We start from the raw sequence: 20474 nt of genomic DNA, 5'->3' as shown, positions 1-20474 counted from the left end.
ATTGACATGGAGCGGATCACTCCTGGTTTCAAGCCACATGTTAAAACACCCACGCACCGTTTATCCGGGTAAGCAAAGTCCAGGTGCAACGCCACGAACACGTCAGGCACAACCGCATGCCGCCGCCATCATCATTGTGACCATCGGCAAGAGCGAGCGTGAAAGCCAAACGACTCGCCATCGGAGTGGAGTCCACTCGAGGCGCAAAGCGCAGTCAGCGGGCGAGTTTGGTTCTTTTATTTGTTTCATTTCAAAAAGGACCCAAAAATCCCCTTTTCGTGGTACAGTTTGGACGACGACGACGACTCTTCCGCATCACTGCAAGACTACAACAGGAAACATGTAAAACCCAATCGGTGCATCAACAATACACAAGATCGGGTGAAGACGTGCATGGACTTGATGATACCCGAGACCTCGCTATGATGCCAACTTAAGTTAAACATTCCTTTCCCTTCAACACACACTACTTCATTAGCAACACAATTCCAATTCCGATGCCAAAGCACACGATGGGCATCACAAAGCACAAGGCAGCACACTTTGTTTTAAAAACACTCATAAAACACACACATCATGGCTGACACATGCTGCTGCTGCACAACAAGTGAGAGAGAAAGAGGAGAGGTGAGGCTTACCTTCTACATGGGGTGAAGGGAGAAAGGAAAAGTAACAAAAAAAAAAAGGAAAGAAGAAGAACCACATAAATACACAACATTCATCCCAAAGTAGCACCGAGAACAAAAATAATGACACGGAAAGTTGAGCAAAGTGGATCAGGAAAGAGCGGAGAAAGTGATGAGACAGAAGAGTACTTAAACTAGCATTTAAAATGAAGATTATACCAATGATGATGAAGTGGAGGGTGTGTTCAAGTACACAGTCAAAAAAACAGAAATAAAGCTTACTTATTGTTATTGAACAGCAGACCTGAGTGGATCCTCAGAATTTGTTGACCTCTGTTTGGATTTCAAATTATTTTTCCCAACAACAAATAGCATGAATTCATTCTCGGGCTCAAACTTTTTGATCGGTAGTTGGTCATGTACAGTAAGTGCAAAATGAAGTAACAGTTATTGGTAAGTACTGTTTTGGGCTTTTCTAACATCGCCATAGTCATTTTTTTACTGTCAAGAGTAGGGATGTCCGATAATGGCTTTTTGCCGATATCCGATATTCCGATATTGTCCAACTCTTTAATTACCGATACCGATATCAACCGATACTGATATATACAGTCATGGAATTAACACATTATTATGCCTAATTTGGACAACCAGGTATGGTGAAGATAAGGTCCTTTTTTAAAATATTAATAAAATAAAATAAGTAAATTAAAAACATTTTCTTGAATAAAAAAGAAAGTAAAACAATATAAAAACAGTTACATATAAACTAGTAATTAATGAAAATTAGTCAAATTAACTGCTAAAGGTTAGTACTATTAGTGGACCAGCAGCAAGCACAATCATGTGTGCTTACGGACTGTATCCCTTGCAGACTGTATTGATATATATTGATATATAATGTAGGAACCAGAATATTAATAACAGACAGAAACAACCCTTTTGTCTGAATGAGTGTAAATGGGGGATGGAGGTTTTTTGGGTTGGTGCACTAATTGTAAGTGTATCTTGTGTTTTTTATGTTGATTTAATAAAAAATAATAATAATAATAATAATTTAAAAAAAAAACGATACCAATAATAAAAAAAACGATACCGATAATTTCCGATATTACATTTTAAAGCATCTAGTCAAGAGTAGGGATGGGTACCTTTAACATTTGAACTAATACAGTATCTACTCCCAGTTACTCAACTGTATACATTTTCGGTACTTTTGTGTGTGTTAATAATATGAATTGTTTTTAAAAAGAAAATATACTTATTTTTTCCAACATTTAAAAATGAGCTGACAATGATAACTGCTATCCAGTTGTTATATCTTCTTTTATTATAACATTTCTGAGTCTCATTTGCAAGTATGACATTAAGTTCCAAATACAGTTGCAAGTCCAAGACGTTAGATAGCAGTAGTGTGTAGGTTATGGTGTTTTTTGGTTGCTCCCTACAAAGTATTGTACTTACGCACCAGCTGTTCGATTGCAACGTGTTATTTTAGTCGTAGTTTTCATTACCAAAATTGGAGTTGTTGAAATCGCCATGTAAAATCGCTAATGCTAATCATGTCAATAGCAAAGCCAATGTATATTAGCATCAAGCTAGCGCATTTTTGGGAAAGTGGAGTCTTACTTTACTTATGTTAGAGCGTTTTTTGAGTCGATTCCTTTGCTGCCATTGACAATTGCAACTATACATAGAGGTAGTTTAACCGAGTCTGCTCTCAGTGCTGCTGGAGTGATCGCCCAGTGCATAAGTGCGAAGAGCCAGGCATGCGGTCACGCGCAACTCAGGTACCAAAACATGACGTGAATCGGTGCCCGGTAGGACCAGCAAAATTCAGTTGGTGCAAAAAAAAGGAACCGGTATTCATCCCGAGTCAGAAGGCCCTTTGCAGCATAATTTAGGATGATAATTAAACATGTTTTGGAACATCTTAAGGAAGTATTTGAAAAGACAAAAAGGCAAAATACTACAAAATACAATACATTAACAATATCTTTTTTTACATAAGCTGCAAAAAAACCATTACAAATTTTACTTTAAAACCTGGCAGCTCAGTCACCAGAATTTTACAATAAAAGCAGTGGGTTTTTTACAGCATATAAAAAAAAATTTAATAAATAGAATACAATGGAAAAACAATACCACTGTTTTTAGCGTTAAAATTCAAGCAACAGAGGAGCCAGTTTTTTTCTTCTTCATAAAATCTTGTTTTAATGTTGTTGTTGTTGTTTTTTTTATGTTTTAGTGTCTTACTGTATATGGAAAAAAACAGTACCAAAGTTGACTTTACGGAATTTAACCGTAAAATATATTTTCAATTTTACAGTCTAAAATTTGATTGATAATTTATTTTGAAATCATAAGTCAAGCAGATATTTAAGTACAATATTTATCTTTATTTGAACAATATAAGATAAGTTATTTTTGGAATGCATGATAATATAATAATTTGATTTTGATAATATTGAATTTTAAGAGATGTGCAATTTGCATGCAGTACATGACTTTTAATGTCAAAAGGGAAAGAACAAATATAATTAGTAAAAAAAAAGATTAAGCATTTTATTAACGCATATTATTTCCGGGCTTTCGCGGGCCGCATAAAATAAAGTGGCGAGCCAGATTTGGCCCCCGGTGCCTTGAGTTGGACACCTGTGTGTTAAAATATACGCTTACCATATTTGCTTTTGAATATTTAACACAAATCTGACATATGCAGTAGAGTGTTTTTTCTTTCTTTTTTAAATTGCTGAGCCTATATTAGATAGGTTTGAGCGTTTTTTAATAGAAATAATTAAATGTCGCCCTTAAAAATGTGGCTGGTGTCATCCATGATAGCCAGCAGTGAGGACGCCAGTCATGCTGTGCACGCCGTCGTCCGCACCAGCACACTTTAAGTACTTCTGCATTAAATGGTATGAAAAAAATAAAGAAGTAAATGAATTTGTGTACCTTGTTAGCCCAGGCGTCCTCGTCCCAGGACGTGAGCTGCAGCACTCGAATAATCTCGTTGATCTCCGCGCTCATCTTCTCGAACGTGAAGTTGCGGTTCTTTAAGGCCTCCTCCACGCCCTGGCCGCCGAACGTCTTTGTGGTCACGAAGATTTTGATACCTGGGGGTACGAGCGGAGCGCTGAAAGGAAGCCGCGACGTGACGGCCTGGTGATGGCTTGGCGATCTACCTGAGATGAGGATGGGCAGCAGCTCCTTGACCGTGTTCATGGAGTTGACCAGCATGACGCGGTGCTCCTGGTGGGTCAGCTCCTGTTGTCGTTCGTCGATCATCTTGGCCATCTTGGTCATACCTGGACACCGCAAAGTACATGCACAACTAAGTGGACAGTGATCCTAGACAAGGGTTGTCAAAGTACGGCCCGCGGGCCTTTTATCCGGCCTGTGATTAAAAAAAAAAAAAGCATACGTTTTTGAATGAAAGAAACTGCTGTTCTAGATGTGTCCACTGGATGTCGCTGTAGCAATTCTTTCTCTCAGATGTGTGCTTATTTTAATGACATTTATTAAGAAGGATATCATTCATGAAATGCTGTAACTAGATTTCATAAATGCTAATAGAAAGATGTATTTTACAGACAGAAAGTTACAGGATGTGACATCTGAAAGGGGTAACATTTATTTTCAAGGCAGGACCCCCAGCCAGACATTCAATACTAGCACATAGCTCAGGGGTCGGCAACCCAAAATGTTGAAGGAGCCATATTGGACCAAAAATACAAAAACAAATCTGTCTGGAGCCACAAAAAATTAAAAGCCATAGTGTGTCATGAGATATAAATTGAATTAAGAGGACCTACAGGAAACTAAATGGCCTCAAATATACCTACAAATGAGGCATAATGACGCAATATGTACATATAGCTAGCCTAAATAGCATGTTAGCATTGATTAGCTTGCAGTCATGCAGTGACCAAATATGCCCGATTAGCACTCCACACAAGTCAATAACATCAACAAAACTCACCTTTGTGCATTCACGCACAACATTAAAAGTTTGGTGGACAAAATGAGATAGAAAAAGAAGTGGCATAAAACACGTCCTAGAAAGTCGGAGACAGTTGTACATGTAAACAAACTACGGTGAGTTCAAGGACCGCCAAAATTAGTAGGACAAAATGGCGCTTGCCAAATACTCGAATCAGTGAATCATGTTTAATACAGCCCTGCGATGATGTGGCGACTTGTCCAGGGTGTACCCCGCCTTCCGCCCGATTGTAGCTGAGATAGGCTCCAGCGCCCCCCGCGACCCCAAAGGGAATAAGCGGTAGAAAATGGATGGATGGATGTTTAATACAAACTGTGATTTATAACAATTAGGGAGGTTTGTGTTAGGTTTGTCCTCCTACAGAAACCATATTAAAACAAAAAATATATTTTTTTCCCCCTCATCTTTTTCCATTTTTCATACATTTTTGAAAAAGCTCCAGAGAGCCACTAGGGCGGCGCTAAAGAGCCGCATGCGGCTCTAGAGCCGCGGGTTGCCGACCCCCGACATAGCTCATGAACAACTTTTTTTTTTGTTATTTTCATTTGAAGAGGGCTAAATCCCTTACAGTACAGGCCAAAAGTTTAGACACAACTTCTCATTTAATGCGTTTTCTTTATTTTCATGACTATTTACATTGTAGATTGTCACTGAAGGCATCAAAACTATGAATGAACACGTGGAGTTATGTACTAAACAAAAAAAGCTGAAATAACTGAAATTAAATTCTAGTTTCTTCAAAATAGCCACACTTTGCTCTGATTACTGCTTTGCACACTCTTGGCATTCTCTTGATGAGCTTTAAAAGGTAGTCACCTGAAATGGTTTTCACCTCACAGGTGTCATAGTTTTGATGCCTTCAGTGACAATCTACAATGTAAATAGTCATGAAAATAAAGAAAAAACACATTGAAATGAGAAGGTGTGTCCAAACGTTTGGCCTGTACTGTATATCAGAAAATCTCATGAAAATGACTGCTATCATTTTATTATTATAATAAGACATTTAAATTGTTATAATGTCAGGTTTTGGGACAGGTGTGATGCTGGTGTAGCCACAGTGTGCACGTCTGATGTTGCTTACATGTGCTCCACTGAATGCTCAGGGAGTTTGTGGGTTTGCTTAAACACAACAAATTAGAGGGAACATTGATTATGACTTGTACGTTTTCAGAATGTAATAGGTTTATTTTTGAACAAAAAAACAATATGAAGTTGTCTTTATTTTTAAGTTATCGGGCCATGATTTTACCAAACTGTCTCCCTTGGGAATAGATTTTCCTCCATGTGGCCCCTAAGCTAAAATTAGTTTGAAGACTTTTCAGAGTGGACTGACCTGGTCCCAGGTTCTTTGTGTACGTGATCAGGTCCTCCATGGACTCCACCACCTCTGCTACAGTCAGGTACTCCAGGATCCCTTTGCAGACTCGGATTATTTTGCGAACCTGCGTTGACAGTCAGACCTTCTATTAGTTCAGCTTCTGTGGTAACTGGAGTGCGAGAGTAAAATAAATACCTCAGCCTCGTCAAAGGTCAGGAGCAGGTCTGAGGTCCCCGAGAGGATCCCCCGAGAGCCGTCGATGAGGTAGTCTCGAGCAGGAACCGAGTATGGGTCGCCTTTCAGCATGGATGCGGCCTTGACCAGCTTGGTGCACGCATTCTCCACCCTGTCGAACACCATATTTGACATAAGGTTGGCTTTTATATGGACGTAATGCACTTGTTTGTCGCTCATGATAGCTGGGAGGCTCACAGGAAGTCGTTTAAGCCACAGGAGGCAAGATCTGACCCAAGTTAACCCCTTGTTTTCCACAGACATCCTCCAGCCTCCTCTGCTGTGGACATTTTGTGTTTTGCACAACGGGGATGTTTATTTTTGATAAAAGAAATAGCTCCCAAACCAATGTCCGCTGCAGAGGTGACAAATAGCTGTCTCCTGGGAATGAAGCCAAAAAAAAAAATGCAATTCTTCCTGGCGGCAATTGCGGGCATCATGTCGAGTACAGTTTGCACGCCGCCTGCATGTCAGCATAGCGGCCGTATTGCTCAGAGAAATGGGACACTAATGCGTGTTTCCACTATGTATTTACATAAAACAAACGACAGCATTAGAAAAACAATACATATAAAATACACCTCAACCAGACTGTGATCAACCCTAAACCTTATTGGAAGACAGTATGATTTTTTTGTGTACAAGTCCATCTATCTTGGGATCGGCTATTCCGCAAACTCGGGATGTAACGATATAGAAATTTCATATCACGATTGTCACCAAAATGATCACCTGTTATTATTATTACGGTATTGTTAAATGTGCTCAAAAAGTACTCATACACACTCAAAGCTAGGGCTGGACGATTACTTTGATTGATTTGTAATCACGATTAATAACACAATTATACATTCATTTCAAAACAGACTCAACTTTACAGTAAATATATGTGGAGGAGGGGCGTGGCCTGTGGGCCTGCCGCGGAACGGGGTGTGCAGGGACCCGCCTCGAAGACAGCGACAGGTGAGTGGATGGCCCAGGTGGGCCTTGTTATCTAATCACCTGTCGCCTTTATTAGCAGCAGCCGGATTGAGACATGGCAGTTGGAGTGGGAGCCAGAGAGAGAGAGACGGACTGAGAAAAGAGACATTTTGCTGGAAAGCAAAAGGCTGACACAATTTATGAAAATAAAACAGCTTTGTACCCTGAAATGCGGGCTCTCGTGGCAGTGTGTGGTGGTCCGAGGAACCCACTAGAGACAACCTCTACAATATAGTTTAAAAACGGATATAGATTAGCAAGGAATCAAACAAGTTAATAATAACAACAGTATTAGTAAAAACAACACACTTAAATAACAATAGCAAAATAAGAACAATAAAATTAAGTTTTCCCATTTTAGTTGTTTTTAATTCTATTGTTTTCTTTTTACATTTATTTTACCACCATAAAGTGTGTGCTTTTTGTGTCGATTAAATTTAAAAAAATGTTTGTTAATTACAGTAAATGCAAAAATCCTTACATTATTGATGCAATAACTTGTGGACAATTTTAAGCAGTATTTTAGGTCAAAGCGTAATAATTGTGTAAATATACCAATATATTTGTGCAAGGTACTTTTTTAAAACCTTTATTTTGTTAGCGCAGTCACACCGGCTTGTGGGGGGGGGGGGGGAGTGTGCTGTTCTGTTGTTCTTAGCTTGACCGTCTTGATGTATGCAAACCACTTGAGGCTGTAAAAAAAAAAAAAGACTGGCTCTCAAGTTGCGACCACTGTTTGTACATTGATGTTACATCGATGATGTCGTTCACAACAACACAAGTAATTGTGATGAGTTGCAAGTGTGTGGATTGTTCTTGCTGGCTTTAGCTTCGTAGTTTAGTCGCTGTTTCAAGTGACTGTATCGACATTGTTTAGTTCAGGACGGGGCGGTTGAGTGTTTCGGGGATAAATTAGCATTATTTTCCCAAACAAATGTTTATTCTCCTCACAATGACAATATTTCACATTTCAAATACAAACAGTGTGTTAGTCATTTTACTCTTGATTTTAAACTTATTCAAAAATTACATCTAACCTCCTTACAGTTTAACAGGTTAACTACCTTTTCAAATCATATGAAACCGAGTGTTAATCCCAAAGATTATTATTTATTTACCACATAAACTTCAGGCTTAGGTCAGGTTGATTAGAAAATAAGTACTAATCAAATATACCGCATAAGTAGATACCAATAACTGATGAAAGATAAATGTACTAACAACTAAGCAGTGCTAAAACAGATAAACTAAATTAACAGTAATCAAAAATAAATGTTTCTTAACTTAAATCTCAATAAAATTAAAGATCAGATAAAAATACAGCGTCACTTTAGTCATAATTTTTGCACTTAAACTTCTCAATGATTTTCTGTCCAGACTTCTTCTGTTTGTTTGAGTTTGTCACTACTGCCACAAGTGGTGGAAAAGTGTATTGCAATTGCGGCCCATACGAACCACAGCTGAGAAACTAATACTTTTTTGGCGGCCCTCTAGAGCAGTGATTCTCAAATGGGGGTACGCGAAGGTATGCCACGGGGTACGTGAGATTTTTAAAAAATGTCTGTCAAAAAGAACTGTGAAAAGAAATGCAACAATGCAATATTCAGTGTTGACAGCTAGATTTTGTGTGTACATGTTCCATAAATATTGATGTTAAAGATTTCTTTTTTTGTGAAGAAATGTTTAGAATTAAGTTCATGAATCCAGATGGATCTCTATTACAATCCCCAAAGAGGGCACTTTAAGTTGATGATTACTTCTATGTGTAGAAATCTTTATTTATAATTGAATCACTTGTTTATTTTTCAACAAGTTTTTAGTTATTTTTATATATTTTTTTCCAAATAGTTCAAGAAAGACCACAACAAATGAGCAATATTTTGCACTGTTATACAATTTAATAAATCAGAAACTGATGACATAGTGCTGTATTTTACTTCTTTATCTCTTTTTTTTCAACCAAAAATGCTTTGCTCTGATTAGGGGGTACTTGAATTAAAAAAATGTTCACAGGGGGTACATCACTGAAAAAAGGTTGAGAACCACTGCTCTAGAGCTTGCTCGCGGCCCAACAAAGGGCCCTGGCCCTATGGTTAAGAAACACTTTTTTATAGCAGGGGTCTCGAACCCTTTTTAAAATGTTTGACTAATTAACTGACCTAGTTCAGTGTAATTGCAACCACAGCAAATAGTTAACCACATCTTAAATGTTCCACTATAAAGAACATTAACTGCAATAAAGCTGGTAGAGGAAAACAACAAATGGTCACAACGTGACTATGAAGTGAAAGTCTACCCCCAGTTAAATTGAGTTTGTTACCCCAGTTATGAACCCTATTATTATGATTATTGAAGTGTAATGTGTGCTGCAGCCAACATGTCCTTCAGAGAAACAAGCGTCCATTAATCGGACGGCCAACAGGTACTATATTTAGTGGTGCCGACGCATTCCTAGCACATGCGCTGATGGATGACGACAGGGCGACGATGTGACTTGGAGGCGCCAAATGTTGTCGGGTCCTGACAACCAACACGTTTCCTCCATGACCTTGCGGGGAGGGGGGAGTGCGGGGCTCTCGGGTCTTAAGATCTCTCCTTTGGGTCTCGCAATAAAGGTGAGTGACACGCGACAGACAACAGAGGCTTTAATGGTTAAGATGAAGCTGTATGCAGAAAGTGTGAGATGCTTGAGTGGGCAAAGTGTCTCCGCCCTGGGCGAGAAGGTAGTAAAGTTAGACAAGCCAAGACGCAGCGGCACTTAACATGCCATGTCTGACCTTTGCTGGGGCGGCCATTACTGTAACAAAGCCAGAGAGAGAATTATTGATGTGCTTACTTGATGAACGCTGGTGGCATGTCCCTTTTCATGATCTGATCCTCTGTGGTTTGGACAGTGTCCTTCCCCACCTGGAGAAACAAAAGAGACACAAATAGAATTTTAATTGTGAGGCCATTTCTTTAGTAGAGGTTGGGTACAGTCGCGTTTGTTTCATCTGACATCACATGGACAAAGATAAGACCTTCTGGAGGAAAGTTCTGTGGTCAGATGAAACAAAAATTGAGCTGTTTGGCCACAATACCCAGCAATATGTTTGGAGGAGAAAAGGTGAGGCCTTTAATCCCACGAACACCATTCCTACCGCCAAGCATGGTGGTGGTAGTATTATGCTCTGGGCTTCTTTTGCTGCCAATGGAACTGGTGTTTTACAGAGAGTAAATGGGACAATGAAAAAGGAGGATTACCTCCAAATTCTATAGGACAACCTAAAATCATCAGCCCGGATGTTGGGTCTTAGGCACAGCTGGGTGTTCCAACAGGACAATGACCCAAAACACACGTCAAAAGTGGTAAAGGAATGGCTAAATCAGGCTGGAATTAAGGTTTTAGAATGGCCTTCCCAAAGTCCTGACTTAGAAACAAGTCCATGTCAGAAAACCAACACATTTAGCTGAACTGCACCAATTTTGTCAAGAGGAGTGGTCAAAAATTCAACCAGAAGCTTGTGGATGGCTACCAAAAGCGCCTTATTGCAATGAAACTTGCCAAGGGACATGTAAGCAAATATTAACATTGCTGTATGTATACTTTTGACCCAGCAGATTTGCTCACATTTTCAGTAGACCCATAATAAATTCATCAAAGAACCAAACAAGTATGTGCTCCAATCACTCTATCACAAAAAAATAAGAGTTGTAGAAAGTATTGGAAACTCAAGACAGCCATGACATTATGTTCTTTACAAGTGTATGTCAACTTTTGACCATGACTGTATATGTAATATTTAGACAGGGACGTGTACAGGTGTCCTGACGAGTAGTTGAACAGAGGGAAGGGGGTCACCAGGTTTCGGCAGTCATAATGTGTAAAACAGCTGAAGGCCTCATCACCCTCAAATACCAAAATGACTCAGCCCCACCCCCCACGGCGACCATGACCTCAGTGCCGTCGGAAGACACGACTCAACCACGTACCACATTGTGCCACATTCCAAGTCTAAGAAACTACTTTGTAATTCCAGTCATTAACAAGGTTTAGACCAGGGGTGCTCACACTTTTTCTGCAGGCGAGCTACTTTTCAATTGATCAAGTCGTGGGGATCTACCTCATTCATATATATAATTTATATTTACGAAATATATGTTTTTGTTAATAAGTTAAAGGTGTTTAATGATAATGCAAGCATGTTTAACACATATAGTTAATATTGTTAATAAATTAAAGGTGTTTAATGATAATGCAATCATGTTTAACACATAGTTAATATTGTTAATAAATTAAAGGTGTTTCATGATAATACAAGAATGTTTAATACATATAGTTAATATTGTTAATAAATTAAAGGTGTTGAATGATAATACAAGTATGTTTAATACATATAGTTAATATTGTTAACAAGTTAAAGGTGTTTAAAGATAATGCAAGCATGTTTAATACATATAATTAATATTGTTAACAAGTTAAAGGTGTTTAATGATAATACGAGCATGTTTAATACATATAGTTAATATTATTAATAAGTTAAAGGTGTTTAAAGATAATACAAGCATGTTTAACACATAGTTAATATTGTTAAGAAGTTAAAGGTGTTTAATGATAATACAAGCATGTTTAACACATATAGTTAATATTGTTAATAAGTTAAAGGTGTTTAAAGATAATGCAGGCATGTTTAACACATATAGTTAATATTGTTAACAAGTTAAGGTGTTTAAAGATAATACAAGCATGTTTAACACATATAGATTCCTTTCTTTCATGAAGACAAGAATATAAGTTGGTGTATTACCTGATTCTGATGACTTGCATTGATTGGAATCAGACAGTGGTGCTAAAAACGTCCGCATTTTCGAATGGAGGAGAAAAAAGTCCTCCTTTCAGTCCAATACCACATGAAAGTGGTTGGTTTTTGGCATCTTATTTGTCCAGCTTCCGTACTCCTTTGTATACACTTTACAAGAAATACATTGTCGGCAAACTCCGTAGCTTGCTAGCTTGTGCACGCCAGTTTTCTGAGACTCGTTTTGTTAGCGCAACTGTGCAACTGTGCAGTCGATCTTTGGAGTTTTGACGACAGGTACGGCGCCAGAGTCTGTTGAAATAAAGTGTTTCTCGCCTTCCTGTCGGTAATTTTAATGAGCTGGCAGCAGCCAGCGTCATCTCAGAAGACCCTCGGGTGCCGTGAATGTCAATCAAGTGACGAAAGTGACGTCATAGTGAAGATTTATGATTGCTCATTTTTAGGACTATTTTTTTAATGCCTGGCTGGTGATCGACTGACACACCCTCCGAGATCGACCGGTAGCTCGCGATCGACGTAATGAGCACCCCTGGTTTAAACAGTTGCGGACATTTCTGTGATCATTATCAGAAAATGTCGGAAAAGGTATTTGGAATAGCATACAATGTAGGGTTAATATTTTAGTACCGGTACCAAAATGTATTTTGATACTTTTCGGTACTTTTCTAAATAAAGGGGGACCACAAAAAATTGCATTATTGGCTTTATTTGAACAAAAAATCTTCCGGTACATTAAACATATGTTTCTTATTGCAATCGAAGAACAATGTTGTCCTTAAATAAAACAGTGAACATACTAGACAACTTGTTTTTTAGTAGTAAGTAAACAAACAAAGGCTCCTAATTTGTCTGCTGAGATATGCAGTAACATATTGTGTCATTTCTCATTCTTATTTGTCAAAATTATAAAGAACAAGCTGTAAAAATTGATTATTTATCCACTTGTTCATTTACTGTTAATGTCTGGGTTTTTTCTCCGTTTCAACATGTTCAATCTACACCTCTGTTAAAATGTAATAATCACTTATTCTTATGTTGTTTGGATAATTTACATTAGTTTTGGATGATACCACAAATTTAGGTATCAATCCGATACCAAGTAGTTACAGGATCATACATTGGTCATATTCAAAATCCTCATGTGTCTAGGGAAGTATTTCCTGACTTTAAAAAACATAATATCAATTTTTAAAAAAGGAAATAAGATTGTGTGACGATAAAAAATATCGATCAAAGTAGTATCGACTAGATACGCTCCTGTACTTGATATCATTACAGTGGATGTCAGGTGTAGATCCACCAATGGCGTTTGTTTACATGTTGATGCCGGTGAGCTCCAGGTGTGTAGTGAAGCATGTTTGGCTATTCCTTGTCCTACAGGGATGATACTTGTAAGAAACTTACTTTATTTGTCGCCATGGAGGCGAGGATTAGTCATTTAGAAGTAACTAAAACATTGCAGACTGCGAATGGACTTTTGCCGCTAGCCATATCTTAAAGCACCTCTTCCTGAGGGCGTTTCAGTGTTATAGTTTCACCTTTATCTTTAGATTTTAAACCAAAATGCATCCGTTCTCCCTTTTCTGTCGACACACTGTGTCTGCTTGTAAGTACTCTGTGATTGTGCGCTGCCGAACATGCTCCTCTGCTCGCAAAACTAGCAACGGAACGGGTACTTTTCAAACAGAGTATAGTACCGTTTTTGATTCATTAGTACCGCGATACTATACCAGTACCGGTATACCGTACAACCCTCATACAATGTTAAAAAAAAAGTTGTTTTTCCCTTTTCCACAATGACATTTTTATTCCAAAGAGAAAAATTGCAGTTCAATAAATGATGCAGAGGAACTGAATCTTGTTGTGGCACACGTTAGTGAGTCAACATCCTCCTGAGATCTAGCAACTTTTGTTTTGGGTCTATTTCTTGTGCCAGAGTTACATATTTTGGTTAAAACACAAACGTCCACTGCAGAGGACACTGGCTCTCAGGGGTGCTTGAATCCTCTGTCACCGGGCAGAATTCAAACTGTAAATCCCGCCCCCCACTCTGCGCACCTCGCTGATAGTCCCTCCCGGTCTGCTCCTCTCTGGAAGTGCACAAAATCATGCACACGCACAGGTTGTTGACAGTCTAAAGTTGCATTGAAGGATCCCCTAGTTCGTATTCTGTTGCAGACTATCGGTAACACATGTCGCCACGCAAAATGATACATACAAAATATAGGAAAATTAAACATTAGGCCAGTCTTTTTCAACGTATTTTGAGCCAAGGCACATTTTTTGCGTTGAAAATATTCGGAGGCACACCACCAGCAGAAATCATTCAAAAACGAAACTCAGTTAGTAAAAAGATGTTGTCGCAATTGTTGGATATGACTTTAAACCATAACCAACCATTCATCAATATAGCTCTTGTCTCAAAGTAGGTGTACTGTCACCACCTGTCACATCACGCCGTGACTTATTTTGAGTTTTTTGGTGTTTTCCTGTGTGTAGTGTTTTAGTTCTTGTCTTGCGCTCTTATTTTGGTGGCTTTTTTCCCTTTTTGTGGTATTTTCCTGAAGCAGTTTCATGTCTTACTTTGAGCAAAATTTCCCGCATCTATTTTGTTTTAGCAATCAAGAATATTTCAGTTGTTTTATCCTTCTTTGTGGGGACATTGATGATTGTCATGTCATGTACGGATGTACTTTGTGGACGCCGTCTTCGCTCAACAGTAAGTCTTTGCTGTCGTCCAGCATTCTGTTTTTGTTTACTTTGTAGCCAGTTCAGTTTTAGTTTCGTTCTGCATAGCTTTCACTAAGCTTCAATGCCTTTTCTTAGGGGCACTTACCTTTTGTTTATTTTTGGTTTGAGCATTAGACACCTTTTTACCTGCACGCTGCCTACCGCTGTTTCTGACATCTACAAAGCAATTAGCTACCGGCTTCCACCTACTGATATGGTAGAGTATTACACGGTTACTCTGCTGAGCTCTAGACAGCACAGACACTCAACAACAACACATAATTTGTAGACTATAACTACTGGTTTGCAAAAAATATTTTTAACCCAAATAAGTGAACTTAGATAATCTTCCACGGCACACCAGACTGTATCACACGGTACACTAGTGGTTGAAAAACACTGCATTAGGCTACCTTTCTAGAAGGAAAACAGCCACTTGTTAGTCCAAGACTGGCCTGCAGAATATGCATGATTAGACTGGTCAAAAATGACCCTAAGGTCCCCAAGGTGCCGTGTTTAATCAAGGAGCAGCCGAGCTAAGGGCCAAGGATATGTAAGAGTCGTTAACATAACTGCGAGAGCAGCGTTTGGGCACGCTGACACTTTAGATCATCCATTGCCTGAGACGTGAGCTATCTTTGGCCGGGCATGTTGCAAACGTCTTAAGATAATATTTACTCTGGCGATAGCCACTTCCAACACAGAAACCGAAAGGAATTTTCTGGTCAGTTCTTCGCCAAAATCTAATCTGCTCGTTCTCGTGTCCAAGTGTAAGAAGCCGGAAGTCGATTCCGATAGAAGCGGAAAGCAAAAAGTATGAGAATAATCAACAACCATATTATGATAGCGCCACCATTTACAGTATATGAGCTGAAGTCAAGTATGGATGTGTCTTCAACTGAATGAAGGTGTCCCGGCATGATTGTCTGCATAACAATGTGGAGTCCTAAAACTTAATTGAAGAAGAAACTGAAGCTATTGAGCCATATCGGTTTGAACCGTATGCAAGCGAAACCGACGAAAACGACACGACAGCCAGCGACACGGGAGAAAGCCTACTCAGTGGCCTAGTGGTTAGAGTGTCCGCCCTGAGATCGGTAGGTTGTGAGTTCAAACCCCGGCCGAGTCATACCAAAGACTATAAAAATGGGACCCATTACCTCCCTGCTTGGCACTCAGCATCAAGGGTTGGAATTGGGGGTTAAATCACCAAAATGATTCCCGGGCGCGGCCACCGCTGCTGCCCACTGCTCCCCTCACCTCCCAGGGGGTGATCAAGGGTGATGGGTCAAATGCAGAGAATAATCTCGCCACACCTAGTGTGTGTGTGACAATCATTGGTACTTTAACTTTAACTTTAACTTTAAGAGATGGTCTCTACATTTTAATCAGGCCGCTTATTATCTTGAGCCTTGTCTGCTTGTGCCAAGTTCCAAAACAGCACAAACAATTTGGTGTACAAATAGAACCACGTGTCGTTGTCAAGCAGTTTTTGGTGCCCTGAAATCAAACAGGAGTTGGTCTAGATCAGGTGTGTCTAAACTACGGCTCCGTCTTTTTAATTTGGCCCGTGAGAGGCACAAGTTCAAAAAACCATGGCGGTAAGCGGTGTATTTATATCATTTACAAATAGCCAGGGGTCTGATAGTTGACGTTTTCCCGACCTCTGGTGGCCAACAAAGTACCCATATCATTAATGTACGTGCATTAAAACACATAATTCACTTATAAGACCCAAGCCAAACAACCTCCCCTAGTCATGGTGAAGAAAAAAAAAAACGGCCCAAAAAGGGCCAGATCTGACCCGCTACATTGTTTTATATGGCCCGCGAAAGCCTGGAAATAATATGCGTCAATAAAGAACTTGATCTTTTCTTACTAAATTTATTTTTTCTTTGTCTTTGCATTCGATTGCATATATTTCAAACCTGCATAAAATATTACAATGCATATTATATTATCATATCATACAAAAAATTGTGGTACCTTTTCTCCAGTTACAGCAATACACTGTAAATACAACAACCATAGATTTTACGGTAAAAAAAAAACTAGCAGCTCAGTAGCCAGAATTTTACCATTAAAAAAAACTGTGGTACCGTTCCTCCATTTAAAGCGATACACTGTAAATACAACGACCGTAGATTATACAGTTTAAAAAACTGGCAGATCAGTCACCAGAATTGTACAGTAAAAAAAAAGTGGTATCGTTTCTCCATTTACAGCAATACAGTACATACAATAATCATAGATTTTAGAGTAAGAACGAATTGCCAGCCCAGTCGCCAGAATTTTATCGTAAAAAATAAACTGTGGTAGTAGTGTTTTTCTATTTACAGAAATACACTATAAAAACAACAACTGTCGATTCTACAGTAAAAACAAATTGGCAGCTCAGTCGGCAGAATTTTACCGTAAAAAATAAATTGTGGTAGTAGTGCTTTTCCATTTCCAGTAATACACTAAAAACAATGCCTGTAGATTTTACAGTTAAAAAAACTTGCAGCTCAGTCGCCAGACTTGTAGCCTAAAAAAAAGTGGTACTGTTTTTTACAGCAATACACTATAAAAATAACAACCGTAGATTTTAGGGTAAAAAAAAAAAAAAAAAGAAGGCAGAATTTTACTGTAAAAAAAATAAATAAAACAATGGTACCGTCTTTCCATTCACGGTAATACACTGTAAAAACAACAACCATGGATGTTATGGTTAAAACCCGCCAGAATTATAGCGTAAAAAAACATAACGTTTTTGGGCGCGGCGTGGCTCGGTTGTTAGAACGACCATGCCAGCGACTTGAGGGTTCCTGGTTCGATTCCCATCTTCTGCCATCTTAGTCACGCTCGTTGTGTCCTTGAGCAAGACACTTTACCCTTGCTCCTGATGGGCTTTGCATGGCAGTTCCCGCCATCAGTGTGTGTGAATGGGTGAATGTGGAATTAGTGTCAATGCGCTTTTAGTACCTTAAAGGTAGAAAGGCGCTATACAAGTATAACTCATTTTCCTTTTACAGTAATACTTTGTACAAACCACTGTAAATTTTACTGTCAAATTCTGGCGACTGAGCTGTCTGGTATTATCTGTAAAATCTACAGATTTTTTTTTACAGAGTACTTGAAATACTGATCAAATCCTTATATACTTATATTCATATTTTATCTTACAAGCTTCAATGTGGCCTTCAATGAAAACGAGTTTGACACCCTTGGTCTACAGCAGTGGTTCTTAACCTGGGTTCGATCAAACCCTAGGGGTTCGGTGAGTCGGCCTCAGGGGTTCGGCGGAGCCTCCGCCACGGAGGTAAAGACACATCCGACTTATTGTGTAAATAAAAACTTCTCCTTATCGGCGTATTATGGATACCCCCAAACAATGTTCCCTCTAATTTTCCATCTGATTTGCAGGTTTTTTGATTGATTGATTGAAACTTACTAGTAGATTGCAAAGGAAGAGAATACATTATATGAAACAGTACAGTTTACACAGTACAGTACATATTCCGTACAATTGACCACTAAATGGTAACACCCCAATAAGTTTTTCAACTTGTTTAAGTCGGGGTCCACGTAAATCAATTCATGGTAATGCATACTTGCCAACCTTGAGACCTCCAATTTCGGGAGGTGGGGGGTGGGTGCGGGGGGCGTGGTTGGGGCGGGGGCGTGGTTAAGAGGGGAGGAGTATATTTACAGCTAGAATTCACCAAGTCAAGTATTTCATATATATATATATATATATATATATATATATATATATATATATATATATATATATATATATATATATATATATATCCCTGCGACCCCGAAGGGAATAAGCGGTAGAAAATGGATGGATGGATGGATATAGATATATATATATATATATATATATATATATATATATATATATATATATATATATAATAAATAATTGACTTTCAGTGAACTCTAGCTATATATATATATAAATAAAATAAATACTTGAATTTCAGTGTTCATTTATTTACACATATACACACACATAACACTCATCTACTCATTGTTGAGTTAAGGGTTGAATTGTCCATCCTTGTTCTATTCTCTGTCACTATTTTTCTAACCATGCTGAACACCCTCTCTGATGATGCATTGCTGTGTGGCACGCACAAAAGTGCTTTCATCAAATGCACTAGATGGCAGTATTGTCCTGTTTAAGAGTGTCACAACATTGCTGTTTACGGCAGACGGACTGCTTTACTGTAGACGTTCTTTATATTGTGGGAAAGCGGACTCAGGTCCGCATGGAGCTGGAGGGGGCGTGGCCTCCAGCTCCGCCTGAATTTCGGGAGATTTTCGGGAGAAAATTTGTCCCGGGAGGTTTTCGGGAGAGGCGCGGAATTTCGGGAGTCTCCCGGAAAATCTGGGAGGGTTGGCAAGTATGTGGTAATGTGTGTAAGGTGTGTAATTTGTTGTGAGTTTATGCACTGTGTTGGTTTTGTTCTTTGAAAAAGGTGATGTTCATGCACGGTTCATTTTGTGCACCAGTAAAAAAACATATAACCTTTTCTTGAATTTGGAAAAAAAAAACATTTTATTTTTCACTAAAGAAGGGTTCGGTGAATGCGCATATGAAACTGGTGGGGTTCGGGACCTCCAACAAGGTTAAGAACCACTGGTCTAGAGTCCCAAAGTTTGGGATGAACTGGAACGAAGATAAAGAGGGCGGCGGATCCCTGCCCGCCGTTTTCAGAACACATGGTACCGGTTGTCCAAGTGGAGACGCTGCGTTGTGCACAGGCGGAGGTCTTGATGAAGTGTCCACTGCTTTAGAACAGACCGGCCATTGTTGACAGCACATCAGTCTGCCTTGGAGAATGAAAGACCACTCTGAAGTCTGCCAGTACACAGTCTGCCTTTCACATGCTAGCTGGCACAATGCCTTGTTAGTCGCACTGACAGGAGATCGGCGATGGCTAAAACAAGGTCGGCTCTTGGAATCTGTAATCTGGACACAGGGCTTAGCATCCTGGGTCAGCACTGCAATCTGATGAAGGTCGCAAAGAACGCCGTTGCAGCACTTCTAAGCCTTGATCAATACCCTCAGAACCAAGGAGTATCAAGTATCGTTTGACAAACGATGACTCAGAGGTCCCGGGCGGAAGAAGGTTGCGCTCGAGGTCGACACTTTCCATCACGGGATCTATCAAGCGGCGTCAAACACGGCCTATTAATTTCAGTTGAGGGGAGGAAGTTGTGATGCATGCGAGGCGACAAAAGACACAAATCAAATAGCCCGGCCATAGCAAAACAAATACATCACAACCATACACCTCGCTGCGCATTAACATTATACGCCAGCTGCCAAGGAGCATTTGTAACCTGTTTTGAAAAGGGTTTGTATTCATATTCCAAATATTGTATTCCAAAAATGTTTTTGAATCGAGAATCGTGTTGAACTGAAAAGTGATTCGGAATCCCTAAGAATCGGAATGGACATTACTTGTGAGTAAGATTCACAACCCAAATGAATATAGATAACCTGATAAATGGTTAATTTCATCATTGGATAGATTGTAGTGTAAAACATCCATCCATCCATCCATCCATTCATTTTCTACCGCTTGTCCCGTTCAGTATCGTGGGGGGTGCTGGAGCCTATCTCAGCTGCTTCGGGCGGAAGGCAGGGTACACCCTGGACAAGTCGCCTCCTCATCACAGGGCCAACACAGATAGACAGACAACATTCACACTCACATTCACACACTAGGGACTATTGTAAAACATGTAAAATAAATATAAATACATAGCTTTATTTACTC

General features: G+C 39.2%; 1 protein-coding gene across 1 annotated transcript in view; it reads right to left on the bottom strand.

Moving 5' to 3' along the window:
* LOC133610401 (vinculin) overlaps positions 1 to 20474 on the bottom strand; it is a 62886-nt gene that overhangs the window by 17875 nt on the left and 24537 nt on the right. Inside the window, exons 2-6 of the mRNA XM_061966614.2 lie at positions 10002 to 10072; positions 6146 to 6296; positions 5966 to 6074; positions 3812 to 3934; positions 3582 to 3742 (exon numbers count right to left, since the gene is read on the bottom strand). Coding sequence (XP_061822598.2) covers positions 3582 to 3742; positions 3812 to 3934; positions 5966 to 6074; positions 6146 to 6296; positions 10002 to 10072 — 615 coding nt within the window. The remainder of the gene's footprint in view (positions 1 to 3581; positions 3743 to 3811; positions 3935 to 5965; positions 6075 to 6145; positions 6297 to 10001; positions 10073 to 20474) is intronic.

The sequence above is a fragment of the Nerophis lumbriciformis genome, linkage group LG11, assembly GCF_033978685.3.
Source record: "Nerophis lumbriciformis linkage group LG11, RoL_Nlum_v2.1, whole genome shotgun sequence".
Classification (NCBI taxonomy): domain Eukaryota; kingdom Metazoa; phylum Chordata; class Actinopteri; order Syngnathiformes; family Syngnathidae; genus Nerophis; species Nerophis lumbriciformis.
The sequence above is the reverse complement of the archived record's forward strand: the minus strand, read 5'-3'. Positions and strand labels throughout refer to the sequence as shown.